The sequence below is a fragment of the Chrysemys picta genome, chromosome 2 (assembly GCF_011386835.1).
Source record: "Chrysemys picta bellii isolate R12L10 chromosome 2, ASM1138683v2, whole genome shotgun sequence".
Taxonomy (NCBI): domain Eukaryota; kingdom Metazoa; phylum Chordata; order Testudines; family Emydidae; genus Chrysemys; species Chrysemys picta.
Window position 1 is genome coordinate 92,141,667 of NC_088792.1, and position 16,393 is coordinate 92,158,059.

At 39.3% G+C, this 16,393-nt stretch overlaps 1 protein-coding gene across 9 annotated transcripts in view; it reads left to right on the forward strand.

Moving 5' to 3' along the window:
• Positions 1–15,555, forward strand: part of BBS9 (Bardet-Biedl syndrome 9) — a 484,737-nt gene extending 469,182 nt beyond the window's left edge. For all 9 annotated transcript variants that reach the window (XM_065583753.1, XM_065583754.1, XM_065583755.1 and 6 more), the window contains one exon: positions 10,883–15,555. In XM_065583753.1, coding sequence (XP_065439825.1) covers positions 10,883–10,923 — 41 coding nt within the window. In that variant the 3' untranslated portion in view covers positions 10,924–15,555. The remainder of the gene's footprint in view (positions 1–10,882) is intronic.
• Positions 15,556–16,393: the final 838 nt, after the last annotated feature.

The window sequence follows — 16,393 nt, forward strand, 5'->3', positions numbered from 1 at the left end:
CAAGGAGACCATAAGTTTTCAAATGTCACTTTTGAAGTGCAATCAGCCTCCATGAATGGAAAATTTCTGTGTGCAGTGTTGTTGTAGCCGTGTTGGTCCCAGGATATTAGAGACATGAGGTGGGTGAGGAATATGCTTCTCTCACCAACAGAAGTTGGTCCAATAATGGAAAACTGCTGTAATTCACATATCCTTAAGGGGTCTTGACTCTTCCTGCAGGCAGGCACTGGATTGCTGCCTCTATAAGAAGCATTCATTTCACTGCCATTCATATGAAAATAGTAGAAAATCTTGCCCTAAAGGTAACCAACCCCTGCAGTTTTGCCTATCAATCACAGGGATCACTTGTCTGGGAAGACAAAGCAGTTGTTAATTGTCAGATGCCCAACCTTACACCTTCGGTGAAGACAGTAAACCATCAGAACAATCAATAATTGACAGAAGTCAGCTAGCTAATATAATATAACTTCTTCCAAGGAAAAGGCAAAATTACCTATGCACTACAAATGTCTTATTCTTTGTGTCTATCTAATCGAGGCATATGTTGTCCTTATTATATTTGATAACCATTTATTAATTAGATAACATTTCTTATAAGGCTTATCAGCTATTCTGAATGGTATTGGATGTGAAATATAATGTGTAATGAAGTATGATGGTGATGTTTTTGTGGCCATATTTATGTTTTTAGAATTATGTTGTACAAATTGCATAAGCCCTCTGAGTGTATTTCCAACACTTAACAAAGTTAAAATCAGCATTAGCTCCAGACTATCCTCACATTAAATACCAATATAAACCTCCAGAATAATATCAACATACACAATACCAGCATGGGAAGCAAACAAAAGGCTTTTCAGTCATTCCAATGCAAACTTTTTGTATTCATTTCTGAGAAATTTGTAACTTGGAAAAAACTATTTGTTCTAGATGAAACTGGAAATTAAATCTGGGTCTCCTGTGAAAGCTGTGGATGAAAACATTTTTTTGTTTTGCTTGTTTTCCATCAGATTTTCTCCAAAAATGTTCAGGTTTTAATTGAAAAATCAAAACCCTGAAAACTGATTTTTGTTTGTTTTAATGACTGAATTTTTTGATGACAGCCCAAATATCTTTGATGAAAACGGAAAATTTCCAGCCAACATTTTTGCTTATTTGAAAAGCCATTTTTGTTTGAAAAACATTTAGTTGGAAAATTTTCAGCTTGCTTTACTTGAGGCACAAACGCAATGACCCAACTACTGCTTCCCTTAATCAACTAATTCATTCCATTGTTATCTTCAGATTAGATTGTTGTAAAAGCACTCTAACTGGGGCAACATATAGGGGGGGGGTATGCTGCAGTCTGAGGTGTGATTGCAGCACATGTAGACATACCTAAGCAAGGTTTAATCTAGTTAGTATGGGTACCAATAGCAGTGAAACTATGGCAGCATGGGCTGTAAAAGCCCACCTGGGACCCTGGGTAGTCACATGGGTGGCTGGCCCATTCTAAATCCTATGGTGTTGCAGCTTCATTGCTATTGGTACTTGTGCTATCTAGATTAAAGATAGTTAGGGGACGTCTACATTCGCTGCAATCATACCTGCGATGGCAGTCTAAACATACCAATGTGGTGGCCCACTTGTTAAGGAGAGTATCTAGCTGCAAGCATATTCCACCATAGCTCCATGATCTGCACTGCCTGCCTGTGGGCTTTTAGGTGGAGTTTAAGGTGTCTTTTTTTCCCCCCACCGATAAAGCCCTATGTGACTTTTACTCTAACCCCAAGATCCCTGTTATTCCACATGTCGCCATGTTGATGGTACATAAAGCCTCATCTAGTTTACAACTTGCACGTTAAGTATTGTAGTTAGCCCTATTCAGAGCTTTTCCTGACATTTATATCATCCATATAAAGAGGATAGCTTCATTATTATTACTTAAATTAGGATCCAGTCCACTTGCCAAGAGTTCCTTAGGTAGGGTTACCATATTTCAGGTTCCCACAAAGAGGACACTGCTGGAGGGGGAAAGAGCTGGGGGGGTGGAGAAGAAGAGGGGGATCTGGAAGGGGTACAGTTGGGGGTGCTGGAGGGTACCTGTGGTGGGGGTATTCACTGGAGGTGGGGGGCAGTGATGCTCCCTGTCATGGTGGCAGGGCAGCTGGCGCAAGCCCCGGATGCAGCAATGTCTGTCAGTCAGCACCTCCCTGCGGGAACCCCTCCCCAGGACTGGGACCTGGGTGGGCGGGCAGAGCAGGGACCAATCAGCTGTGGATGCAGGGGAGGGACCAATTGGGAAGTGGACCAATCTGAGCTCTTTCCAAGCTGCAGCTTGCCTGCTCTGCAAAAGCCCCGAACATTTCCTGTTGTTTGAAAAATCCACCCAGACAGAGAAAGGAAACTCAAAAAAGAGGCTATGTCCTGGAAAACCTGGACATATGGTAACCCTATACTTAGGGCATATCTACACTATGGGCACTGCTTGTTTTCCATCAGATTTTCTCCAAAAATGTTCAGGTTTTAATTGAAAAATCAAAACCCTGAAAACTGATTTTTGTTTGTTTTAATGACTGAATTTTTTGATGACAGCCCAAATATCTTTGATGAAAACGGAAAATTTCCAGCCAACATTTTTGCTTATTTGAAAAGCCATTTTTGTTTGAAAAACATTTAGTTGGAAAATTTTCAGCTTGCTTTACTTGAGGCACAAACGCAATGACCCAACTACTGCTTCCCTTAATCAACTAATTCATTCCATTGTTATCTTCAGATTAGATTGTTGTAAAAGCACTCTAACTGGGGCAACATATAGGGGGGGGGTATGCTGCAGTCTGAGGTGTGATTGCAGCACATGTAGACATACCTAAGCAAGGTTTAATCTAGTTAGTATGGGTACCAATAGCAGTGAAACTATGGCAGCATGGGCTGTAAAAGCCCACCTGGGACCCTGGGTAGTCACATGGGTGGCTGGCCCATTCTAAATCCTATGGTGTTGCAGCTTCATTGCTATTGGTACTTGTGCTATCTAGATTAAAGATAGTTAGGGGACGTCTACATTCGCTGCAATCATACCTGCGATGGCAGTCTAAACATACCAATGTGGTGGCCCACTTGTTAAGGAGAGTATCTAGCTGCAAGCATATTCCACCATAGCTCCATGATCTGCACTGCCTGCCTGTGGGCTTTTAGGTGGAGTTTAAGGTGTCTTTTTTTCCCCCCACCGATAAAGCCCTATGTGACTTAGCACCATCCTTCATGAAATATTGCCTCTCTCCTTCAGCTATACTTCCACATTTGAGATCTGTGGAGACATTCAAGCTAGACTCATTGTCCTTGGTATAAGGGGGCTGCTGGCAGGGGTTTCTCCGTGAGAGGCTCCCTTTCTTTGGAATCTAATCCTTGGTACAAAAGAGCCCAGATCTGTGGACCTTTACGGCACACTGCAAGAAAACTTCAAAAGAAGCCCATGCTGCCTGAGGGAGATGCATAGGTAAAGTGAGGGATTTACTTATGTGGCTGCTGTTCATTTTGCTTTTCAATATATTGATTGTATTTTTAACCAATTGCCTAGTGTGTTATAAGTGTTTTTATAAAGCCAGATAGAAGAAGGCCCCAATCCTCAGTTGTGACTTTTTTATATTATAATCATAAGAAAACATAGACCACTTAATCAACAGATCACAGTAGATAATGCCATATGGTCGTGCAACACTGCGTGAGGTTAAATATATCATGTTTATTAGAAAATCGTGGGCACAACAAATTGATTTTTATAGACAGAATTTCAGCCTTAAATCAGAACTTAACTCCCTTTGTTTACATCAAACCTTAACATTGCTTTAATGTAGTTTAATGTGTCAGAGCTGATTTTATTCTTATCATTTTGTGGTACTGTATGATAGGGATGGAGGTGCAGGAGTACTGTGCTCAATGGCAGCTCATTAGTTCGTACCTGTTATTTTGCCTAAAATGTTACTGTGCTTCTAGTTGCTTTAAATCAGGTCCCTAAGTTGTTGTAGGTGACTATAAACAATGTGCGAGGATAGTAGGATGCGCTCCAAACAAGCTTTTAAGAAGTCTTAATATAGGCTGAAGTTCACTGATTAAGGGATGAAACTCTAGTTGTAAGGTGAGTTTCCAGTGGAACATCGGTTAGGCGGGAGAACAGAATAAGGAAATTCATGATAAATTTAATTCTTCCAGTAAAGTATCTTCATTTTAAACAGAGCGTCCTCTGAGTATGCTGAAAAGGATGACCAAATTTCTAAATACCTGTCGTCTTTTTGGTGTTTCTTGTGTATGTACTTGGTGGGAATGTTTTTCCATTCCAAGGACATTCCCGATTTTGTTATGCCACAATTCCAGAAGAAGTCACGTTTTTCCAATAACGTACAATACAAGGTCTTACTGCTAACAAAAAAGAAATGAATTTGTCATTCTGTTTAAAATGTAAATCCTTTACTGGAGCATTAAGTAAGCAGTTCAGCAATCTCTAGGAAGTTGGCATTTTGTCATAAAATGAATCTTTCTAATTTGGTGGTTCTGCTGTGGCACAACCACACTCATTGACTGTCTGGCAACAGGGCAGGCAAGTTGCAGGCTCTCATTGCTGACACCATTCAAGGTGAAGTGGGCAGTCAACACCTCTGCAGTTGTAGGATAAAGCTTGACTTATTATAAAGTTGTTAAACACTTTTCACAAAACAGTCACTCCATATCTGACTACTCAGTCCTCATCCTCTAAGGAAACCTGCACAACAACTTCAAAAGATGAGCCTGGGAGTTTACCTTCATAACTACTAAAAAGCATGGACTCAGTAAAGACACTGGATTTATGGCTCATTATAACAGTCTGTACCTTAACCCTTAACCCTTCTTTGTCCTACAACTGCAAATATGTTAACTGGCCATTTCACCTTGAATATTCTCGTGCAACATGTGTTAACTCCTTTTGTAAACAATATATTCCATCTTGTGTTTAAAGCTGTGACACTCTGAGAATCTTTCCCAGGCCTGAAGAAGAGCTCTGTGTAAGCTCAAAAGCTTGTCTCTCACCGACAGAAGTTGGTCCAATAAAATATATTACCTCACCCACCTTGTCACTCTTATATCCTGGGATCAGATAGATGGATACAACAACACCACAAATATCAAATAGTGATGACTATCATCTGCAGCTACCATAGTAGCTGCATTCAAATCAGTGACCAAGAGATGAAAAACACTGTATCCCGTTATCCATACTATGGTCTAAGACAGACAGAAATGTGATGAATGAACAGCTTGCTCTCATTCCTACCACTTCCCAAACCAAATGTAAAACAAACTCATTAAATTATATAGTTCTTCTGTGAATGCGGCAGTCTTGCCTTCCCACTCCAGTACCATGCCCCTTTCAAATGCAAAAGCCCTCACACACACATATATCTATAAATTAATATTATAATCAATCGGTGACTCAAAGAGGGTGTTCACTCTTAATTAGCTCTTCCACATAATATGGTATTGAACACAGATCTGAGTCCTATTTCTAGAGACGTTTCTCTTAAAGAAGTAAAGAAAACAATTTGTAAATAGCTTGGTCTTATCCATCACCATGATCTATCTTCATAACAACAGTAAAAATCATGAATTTATGTCAATCCCCTAGGCCCTTCAAGCTACTCAGTCATAGTTTACTTGGGATTAACAAATTATTGTTACTTTCTTAGGCTTGCTGAAATGCCATTTTGGCACATGTCCATGGGAGAAAGATTACATGTTAAGGAAAGGGAAGCTACATTTTTTGCTCACACAGTTTTATAGTGATAATGAAAATTATGAACAATAGATGGATGGAGTTCTTAGAAGGAAATTATCATGATGATTTCAAGCATGGCTGAAAGGTGCTGGGAAAAGTCTAAGTCTTATCTTGCTAACAAAGAAGCAAAAATAACTATTATTAACTTTGGTCATTTGGTACATTTGCCCTTTTCCTCCTTTTACATATTTTATGTTAAGCAGTGACTTTAAAACTTTGGTTTATTTGGAGGCTATTCATGTATGGTATAGGAATAGCAGTATATAAACTGTCCATGAAATTGTGTATTCCCTCCCCTTTTGTGTGTGGGAAGTGGTGTCTCCTTTCTATAACCTAATCTAAAACCAAAATAGCTTTTTGTTTTCCGGTTATAACAGTCCTGCCTCTGAGTCACCATATGAAACAGAGGTTGGGAAGTATTGAATACTGTAGATCAAGCACTTCCAAACCAGCTTTTTGGCTGAGTTTTATGCATGCTACAAGCAAACTAATGCACACGAGTATCCAGGATACTCAGCCAGTAATTCATGAGAGTCCAAAATATTCTGCTTGGAATGAATCATAACATCATAGATGATAGGGTTGGAGAAAGGCCCCTCAGGTCATCCAATCCAACTCCTCTTCATTTTCTATGATAATTCCACTAGAATTTCATCTAATGAATCTTTGAAAACCCCTAATGTAGGTGACTCAGCTACCTCACTAGTCAGTTTATTCCATTGCCTAATTGTCATGACTCTTAAATGTTGTCTCATGTCTAACCTGAATGTTTCTATCTTAACTTATACACCATTATGCCTTGTTTGACCAATTCATGACTGCAGAACACAGTCCTTTCCTCTCCCTTCTGCAATATGTCACTCAAGGATTTGTAATTCATTTAAAATGGCTTTTTTCCCACTAGTCATATAAATAATTCTATCAAGTATCCTTCAGATGTCTTGTAGCACTTTTAGAGAGACAAGGTGAGTAAGGTAATATCTTTCTTTTGTTGGACCTCACCCACCTAGTCTCTCCAATATCATGGGACCGACACAGCTACAACAACACTGCATTCTAGCACTTTTGTCATTTTATTTGCCCTTCTTTGAACTTTCTCTCATGTTTGTCTTTTTATAATGAGGGGCTGAAAACTGCACTCCATATTCTAAGCATGGATTTATTGTTATTACTAATGATATCTCTATAGTCGATGGTCACCTTTAAAAACTTTTCAGTTGACAGTGAATTAACATAACTGCGATATTCTGAATACTTGCTTGTATATGAAATATCTAGAGAACAGTGTGAACATTGTGGGGACATTTTCTAGTTGTCAAATGCAAAAAATGGTTTTCAGGCCTGTCATTGAGCAGCTGAGGATGGCATCTCTTACATACTATTATATTCAGTTTTGGTAATTGGAACTCCCAGCGTACTCCTTTAAGGTGAAAATCACCAGCACATGGTCTATGCTCCGACTTAAATCACTCCCATGGTTAAGCCCTATTTTGAGGACTTAGTGCTGGTACAGCACAAGGGTGAATTTCATCATTACTCTTTTCTAAGTAAGGGTTTCCCAGTCCGTAGCTATGTAGATTGTTAATCTTTGTAGTTAATGTAAATTTATCCATGACAATGTTTGCAGACTGCTTTTGTGGGAGATTGGTGGTCTACGGATGCTTTCTTGGTGGTCTGCAGAATGAAACATTTTGAGAACCATGCAATGGGGGGACTGGGAGGGTGGAAAAAGACTTGATCCAGGTGGGGAATTCTTTCTAAATGAACTGGAGAATCACTGCAGTATTTTAAATCTTACAACATATTTATTTGTGTTTCTGCATAAGCTTGCCAGAGCATGCTGATGATTAACCTCCCTGATATTAATTATCCATTGTACCATAATTTATCGTATGCCAATTTAATCAATGTGCATTTTACATGGTTCTTCAGGTTAATTAATACTGCACGTAGAAAAGTCTAGGTCATAGCTTGCAAGAGTCATTGTTGAAGGACACATCTTTATACATCATTCCATGAGGCAGTTGCACAATTTAATACCAGACATAATTTACACCTCATACATAAATGCACCTCACCCATAATTTACTTATTCCATGATACTTTTAGTCATACAGAGTCTAAGTTCTTTAAATTTGTATTTGGTGCTGTGTCAAAAAGATATGTGAAATCAAGATAAATTGTGCCCACTGAATTTCCTTTGTTCTGCAAACCTATAATTATATCAGAAAAGACTAGCACCTTTGTCTGGGATAATCTACTATATAGTTCAGGAATTTACATTGTTTATCATAAGCACTATAATTTATCATGGCCATTTTTAGAAATAACAACATGAAGAAATCAATGTCATGAAAATATAGTTATTGAGACTCTTGGGCGTTATTTTATATCCCAAATAACGATTAATTTTTCATTTTTAGCGCGGAATCAGTGCACAGAATCAGTCAGGACACAAAAGAAAAAGATGTATTAAGTCATTCAGTCCATCTTCCTGCCAGTAGACCTGTCCCCTACATTCAGACATTTTCTGGCCTGCATCTTCAAAAGTATCTAATGATTTTGCAGGACTCAAATTCTGGATGCTGAAATAGAGACCTATTAAAGGAGAAATCCGGCACTTTTAAGGTGTCTTAAGTTGGGCACCCACCATTATTATTCACATTTGAAAACTTAGGCATTTAGGTTTTCTGTCTAGTCTAATTTAAAATGTCCAAATGATGAGTCTTTTCCCTTGGGGAACTATTCTGAAGGCTACAATATCTCACTGTCAGGAAGTTTTTCTGATATTTAGCTAAACATTCCATTTCTTAATTGCATGCCACTACTACTACTTATACCCTCCTGTCCCAACATAAATAATTACTCTCTCCATGCTGTTTATGCCCTTCAGATATAGACTATCAAGTTCCATATCCACCCTTTTGTTGTTTCTGAGCTAATCTACTAGATGCATATTTAGCTTCTGTAAGATTGTTCCGAAGCAGTGTTTTCAGTCACCAGGTCATATTTGTTGTTCTTTGAGGGCCTGGTCTAAAGTCCACTGAAGTCCCTGAAGTCTTTCCATTGATTTCAATGGATTTTGGATCAGGCCAATTTTTTGATATCTTTCTGAAGCTGAACACAATATTTCAGATGTGATCACAGCGGAGCCATCCATAAACAGTCTGTTAACTCCCTGCTCCATGATGCGATGCCTCTGCAGTTCTAAACTGCATTGGGCTTTTTGGCCTAATATCATGTTGCAAACTTTTGTTTCATTTGCTGTAATCTATTACCTCAAGGTCTCTTTCAGCTGCTGCGTCTCTATCTCCCAGAAGCATGCGAGTTTCAGATTGTTTATTCCCCAAATGTATTTCAACTTAAATCTGACTTCTTTTTCTGTCCCTCTTGTTAATCTCTCTAGGCTTCATTGCAGTATTTCTTTCTCCGGCCCAATATCTGCAGCTCATCTTAGTTTTTGATAATCTGCACATATAATTAACCTGCTTCCTCTTCTAAATCATTAATGAAGGCATTACCTAGGATAGGGCCTAATGCTGATCCCTGTGGATCCCCAGCATGTGCTACATGCTAACAGTTTTGAACAAAGGAGCTACCATGCCATAGATGAGCTTTGTAAACCCTGATCAGCTCTCAACATGATATTTTTAATTGTCCTCTTAAACAATAGGCAATTTGGTGAGGGGAAACCTCATAGCTCCTTGGGGAATTAAAGCTCTTGCTGAGAAGCCACTGCTTTGGTCTTTTGAGTCATCATGGTCTTATCCCAGAGCTCTTGCTCTCTGTTTGCCTTTCAGGCATTTTGCAGCTTCAGTCTCCAGGCTCTCAGTAAAGTTTGTTCAACTTCTTGCCCTCACACCCAGCCATTCATTGACATGTCAAAATCCCCTAGTACCAAAAGACATAGCCTACCTAAAAAAATGAAACTCTGAGGGCTTGTCTACACACAGAGTTACACCAATTAAATTGAAGGTGTGTAATTTTAAACCAGTTTAGTTAAACAGGTGAAAAAGGTTGTGTGGACATGGTTATGGAGGCAGTGTGACTTAGTGGACAAAGCAATGCCTGGGTTATGTTCCTGACTCTGCCTCTGGCCTCCTGGGAAAATCATTTAACTTATCTGTGCTTCAGTTTCCCTGTCCATTGCTTGGAGTTAGTGATACTGACCTCCTTTGTAAAGGGCTTTGAGATCTATGGATGAAAGGTGCTATATAAGAGCTAGGCATTCTTATATTTATTTATTTTATTTTGGCTTGAACCAGGTTTAGTTTGGTTTTAAGTTAGAACACAATAAGCTACTTTGAAGCTGAAATAAGAGTAAACCCACACCGGTTTGCTCTGGTTTAACTAAACCAGTTTAATTAAACCGTGCAAGTTTGTGTTTAGACAGGCTTTACTTTGATTATTCACTCTTCTCTTTTTCCACATTTACTTCAGTCTGGGAATTTTTGACCACTTACTCCCAGATTTCTGATTTCCTTCAGGTTCGCTGTGGTGTGGATTTAGAGCAAATTCAAATTTGACACGCCTCCTGTTGTACTGTTGACGTTTTAAAACAAAAACATCAACAAGGCTTCATAAATGAAACTTCTCCAAGACCAGTAGTTTGCTATATCAGTCTCTCCAAAGTGTCAGCCTTGAATATACATATAGCCATTTAAAAAGATGCGTTCTATTAATAAACAAAGTGCCTGATTCTCCACTGCTTTGCAGCTTTGTAGGCATTTATACCTGGGCAAATTAGGGGTAAAATGCTACCAATTGTAGCATTTTATATCTACTTGACGTGTGTCCTGTGCCATTTTTTCCTGTGGACAAAGTGGTATAAGTTTAAGACTGTATCATATTGCATATGCACAACAGGGCAGAATTAATTTGCACAGGCAACCTTAATTCTGGTATTTCCTAACTTTTGAGTGCTTGCTTTGGCAACTTTAACATTCTTTTAGCATATCGTTTTTTGTATGCAGCAAATTATTTCCTCTAGTATAACTAAGACTTTTCTAAACTGCAGTGGAATCAACAATGTATTGTGTATGCTTGCCAAGTATAATCCAATTTCTAAGCATCCTCATCTATCTTTCTCTCCTTTAGATTTTCCGCAGGGTGCACTAGAGGAAGCAGAAAAGCCATGAAAATCTGAAGAGGACCCTCAGGAGGATTTTTCTTTTACAATGCAGCTGTACCAATCCATGTTACTCTATTCTGAATGGAGCCTTCAGAAGGAGAAGGTCCCACTAATTGTACAAAAAAGTTTATTCACATCAAATTGATTAGATTTCCTTGCCAACTACTCGTCTTAGCATCCATTCTCTGGATAAAGCCTAACCACTTATGAAACTGTTGTAGCAAATGTTTGTTAATCTGCAATATCAGCCCGTCATAAAGATCCTGTTCACTGATCAAAGACTATTTACACACATTTAAAAGCAAACTTTGTTTCATGGTATGTTTTATCTGATTTTTTAGATATTCTGTACTCCCTCTCCCTTTGCCATTACGTTACCATTTTCTCATAATGTCACAGTTTGAACAAAAAATAGCCATCTCCTTTCCTCTTCTGCAGACCAATCACAATTTCCACACAGGTGAATTCACCACAAGAAGAAAGGCAGATTATCCACCACGGCTTCTCTATCCCCCTCCTCCCTGATTTATACATTTGCTCTCAAGAGATACAGTGTAAAATATGGTTATGTCAAGGGCAAAATGTCTCCTTCCCTTTTTCTGTTACATAAGTCATGTGAATAAAGTTTACATTGTAATTACCCTAAGCACTCTGACACATGGATCTTCTTATTGTGTTTTTTACTGACACATTAAGTATGCTGATACATGATATTCTTATGAATCAGTCTGTTCTGGTTAGGGACAAGATTTTCAGATATGACTAGTGATTATGAGTGCATTAAATTTTGCTAACTCAATGTGAGACAGTTCAAAGCGGATCTGATTTTCAGAAAGTTTGACCCTTTTGAAAATCAGGTCCTGTTAAAGTGTCTACAAATGGGAAACCCTAAAATAGAGGCACCCAAAATCACTTTTGAAAATCTTGGTCTAGATTTTTTAAATGTCAGGCGCATAAATGAATTACTGAGAGCAACATGGATGCAATGTCAATGTAAAGATGTATTGAAGGGTCTGAAAATAACTGAGACCTGGCTCCAAGATATGCAGCCAACATCTGCTTCCTTTTGGTTTGGCCTCATGGTGGATCAGACAAAAGTACAATTTCCAGCCTGTTTGGCAGCGTATATAAAATGAATTGTTGATCTCAGCTTATTTCCTAGTGGACAAGTGTACACACTGCAAAAGCTGTCATCAAACTTGGCACCCGTGTTGTCTATCTCAGCAGAGACACCAAAGACTTTGGCTATGTCTACGCTAGCAACTTTTGTCAGTAAAACTTTTGTCAGTCAGGGCATAGGCGCTGACTTCCGCTCCACCGGTGGGTGCTCAACCCTCCCTCTGCTCCTGGCCCCCCCGACTCCACCCCTTCCATGAGGCTCTGCCCCACCCCCATTCCAACCCCTTCCCCAAAGTTCCCGCCCCAACTCCACCCCGTCCCTGCCCCTATTCTGACTCCTTCCCCAAATCCCCACCCCAGGCCCGCCTCTTCCCCGCCTCCTCCCCTGAGTGTGCCATATTCCCACTCCTCTTCCTCCCTCCCAGAGCTTGCTACGCTGCCAAACAGCTGTTTGGTGGTGGCCGGGTGGGAAGCACTGGGAGGTAGGTGGAGGAGGAGGTGGGGCAGGGCGGGAGGGGAGCTTGACTGCCGGTGGCTACAGAGCACCCACCAATTTTTCCCCGTGGGTGTTCCAGCCCCGCAGCACTCATAGAGTCGGCGCCTATGGGTCAGGGTGTGTTTTTTCACACCCCTGACTGACATAAGTTTCATGGAAAAAAGGGCTGGTTTGGACAGCACTATGTTGGTGGGAGAGCATTTCCTGCTGACATAGCTACTGCCGCTCATTGGGGGTGGTTTAATTATACTGAATGGAGAGCTCTCTCCCACTGGCATAGAGCGGCTACACAGGATACCTTACGGCAGCACAGCTGTGGCGGTACAGCTGTGCCACTGTAAAGTCCATAGTGTATCCATAGCCTAAGTCAGCATAGAGATTCACTGTTCTAATTTCTCACTCATAGAAGAGATTCCTTCAGTTCAGTTATGAAACCTGCTGGCAGGGGTGACAATTGCAAATTTATATTACTACTGTCTGCCATGTATCTGTTCCGTGGATAAAGAGGGAAGTTTATTCTCCAGGACTTCCAGTCCAGTAACTTTCATAAGCACGAAATCTATTTTCAACCCCTTTCCCCCTTGCCCCTCTCCAAAAACCATTTCCTCCTTCCTGTACCAATTGTGCATTGCCCGTTAGCCTCCCATGCAGTTCCATGGTGCTGCACCATCAGGATTATCAATAACGTTTATATCACTGCAATTCTACAGAGTTGTCTTTTTTAGCTGACTTTTTAAATGGAGCCAAGCAGCCAGGGAGCAGGTGGCCCTGGATCTGGAGTGAAGCTGCAGGGCTTCCATCCAGATGGCCCTGTCCCCTGGCAGCTGTCAGGGAGCTACAGCTCATGGGGGCCAAAAACCTCCCTGGGGGAGAAACTCCACCTCTCTGGCCTGGAAAGATTCCCCCTGCTGGAGTGTTCTTCCCTCTCTCTCCCTCCCACATGTTTTCCCCCAGGAGAGCAGTATATGACCCATTGTAAGGAGACTCTGCTGCTCTGCTAAAATCGCACAATAAAGTAATCTCCTGTAGTCTCCATACACACCTCAGTGACCAAAGAAAATCCATGGGGAACTGATCAATTACTTTAGCTTATTAGGCTTAAACTTTAACCACAGATTTCAAATCTTCTATGCTCTCAGTGGCTGCTAGGTAACCTAGAGAAATCAACTACAATTACTATTAAAAATCCCTTCACTGTACCATAGAAGTGCCATTACACTGTAGAATCCTGAACCAAAGAATCCTGTACTATTATATACATATATACTATATGTGGGAAAGAAAACCATGGGGCTTTAGTGGGATATATTACACTATAATACTTATCATTATTAGATCTGATCCAATCACCCAAAACTGCCATTGCCTTCAGTGGGAGTTATGGGTAAGCAATGAGTAGAGGTTCAGGTCAGTTATGTGAAATGCTTGGATTTACATGACATTTATTTAGCATCAGTGAAACATGTTTGTGTTGGTGTTGCTCCTGTTTGCCTATTTTACTTCACGCTGTGGGAGGGGAAGGCTCTATGGAGAGTCAACCCATAACACTGTTGAAGGGGAAAAAACATATTGGTTATAAAACAAAGAAAGAGAAAATTGTGCATAGTAGTATTTTATGGTCTCTTTAGAATGTGATAAATTATGCTATTCAATAGTATCATTGGGATTTAAAGCAGCGATATTTGCACTGGGTACAAAAACCATTTGTTTTTCCCATGGCCAAATAATCCAGGTAATTCAGAGGAAATAAGTCACTGCAATTTAGTGGTTTATAGAACAATGCAACAGGAAATAGTATGAAGAAGCTCTCAGCAGTGTTCAGACTTAGTATGATTTTTTTTCTTTTAAATCTGATCTTTGTGGCTGGGGGAAAAAATCAAGACGAAATTAGAAGATACTTTAAAAAAAAAAGTGATCCAAGCCAAAAATATGAAGGAAGCATTACTAATTTCAGGGGACCAAATGTTCAGTTCTCAACATCAATGTTTCTGAGGCAAAGAAAGATATTACTGGCGATGTCATTCTATAATGTGCAGAACTTGGCAGCAATACTTTGTCAGGTCTCTTGCTAATAAGTAGACCACATTACTGCAAAATGAGGTTGGGATGTAAATACAATTTTCTTATCTAGAATCCTAGTTATTTATACTATACAAAGAATACTCATATAAAACTTCTTATTTTCATTCAACCAAACTTTAATATGCAGAGTGTCTATGCTTCACAAGTTATTTGAAGAGAATGTTATATTTGATTTGGTTGTTAGAGCAAAACAAAGTTTAAGCAATCATTTTGTTAAAATCAATTTTAGACATATCTAAATGTAGAATTAGTGAGTGCATTGTGACATTTTAATACCATCCTATCAGCGGTCCCAACTATTGTTATTGTTCATAGCTACAGCACTTTTAAATGTGTTTTCTAAAATAAATCATAATATGAAATGAAATAAATATATATGAAATCAAATATAATTTGATTTTCTTTGAACAGTTGCATTTTTTGTAAAATTTATTTGCTGAACAATATTTGTCCAAGGGCTTTTTCTTTTCTTTTTTTTCCCCCTTGCATTTTTAGAACAACACACTAATAGGATTAGTTATCTAATGACCAAAATCCAGTTGAGTTTCTGAAAACTTGGGCTCAGTTTATCTTTTGGGGTTTGAATACAATCCTGAATTCAAACCAACAGATCCTTGTGGTTTGCCTATTCCCACATTGATTCTTCTGTCCAAATAGTATTCAGCTAAGACAAAGAATAACAATATTTCTATATTTCAAGGAACTGGATTTCACTTTAAAAATAGTATGTGTTTTCTCCTCTTCAACATTTACTGTACAGACTGTATTAGAGGTATATCTGAATGTTCTTATACTTGTTCTTGTACTACATATGAAAAGTAATTTACTGCCATGAACTAAGGTATGCTGAGCAGAGATTGTAATTTCCATGTGAAATCCTTTCAGTAGAAAAAAAATTACAGTCTATGACTCATGCTTAATAAATATCTTTCCTTATCAAAATATCCTGTTTACAAAGTCTATATTTTAAAAAGAAAACAGCTGCAAAGGTATTTGTACAATATATGGCACCGTTCTGTGCCAAACTTCTGTTACTGCTTTGTTTGACATTAGTCTTGAGTTTGCTGTTGCTTTGTATACAATTACTTTTTGACGCACAACTTTCTGCACACTGGCTAACCTGTAACACAGCATCCTTCCACTATTTACACATCGTTCTCACATGCATGCTATAGTGGACTTAATGCCTTTGCAATCCTAGAGATCCTTAATTTTTCAAAGCATGGATCATGTTCATTCATATGAATCATGCTGTGACAAGTTCACTGAGTGCCCTCAATTCCTGGTGGAAGCAGTGAAATATTTGGGGTGGTCAGCATCTCACAGAAGGCAGGATTGGCCCTATGATTAGCAAATGTGATCTAAAGCTGCCCTGTCTTCAGATGCACCAGTTTTATGAAAACAGGCCATTCAGATGCTGTTGTAGATCATGAATTAAAGCCAGGATTGCCATTGGCCAGAGGTGAGACTAGCTAACCCTTGCGGTCCCTTCTAAACCTATGGGTCTATGAGTCATATAAAGATTGAAAAACATGGTTTGGTTTAGCGTCTGAAACCACTTCTCTACAGTTTTTGCAATTTTATGTAATAAACAATGTCAGGAATTGCTATACCACCCCCCAAACTCCACATTCTTACAGATGAAAGGAAGTTTAGAACCTGAAATATCAAACACAGGATTAAAAATAATGTTCTGAGAGATTATTTATTTTGGGATCTTGGTATATCTGCTTTGCTGTGTGCCCATATGTCTTAACTGTGACCAACAGATCACCGCACA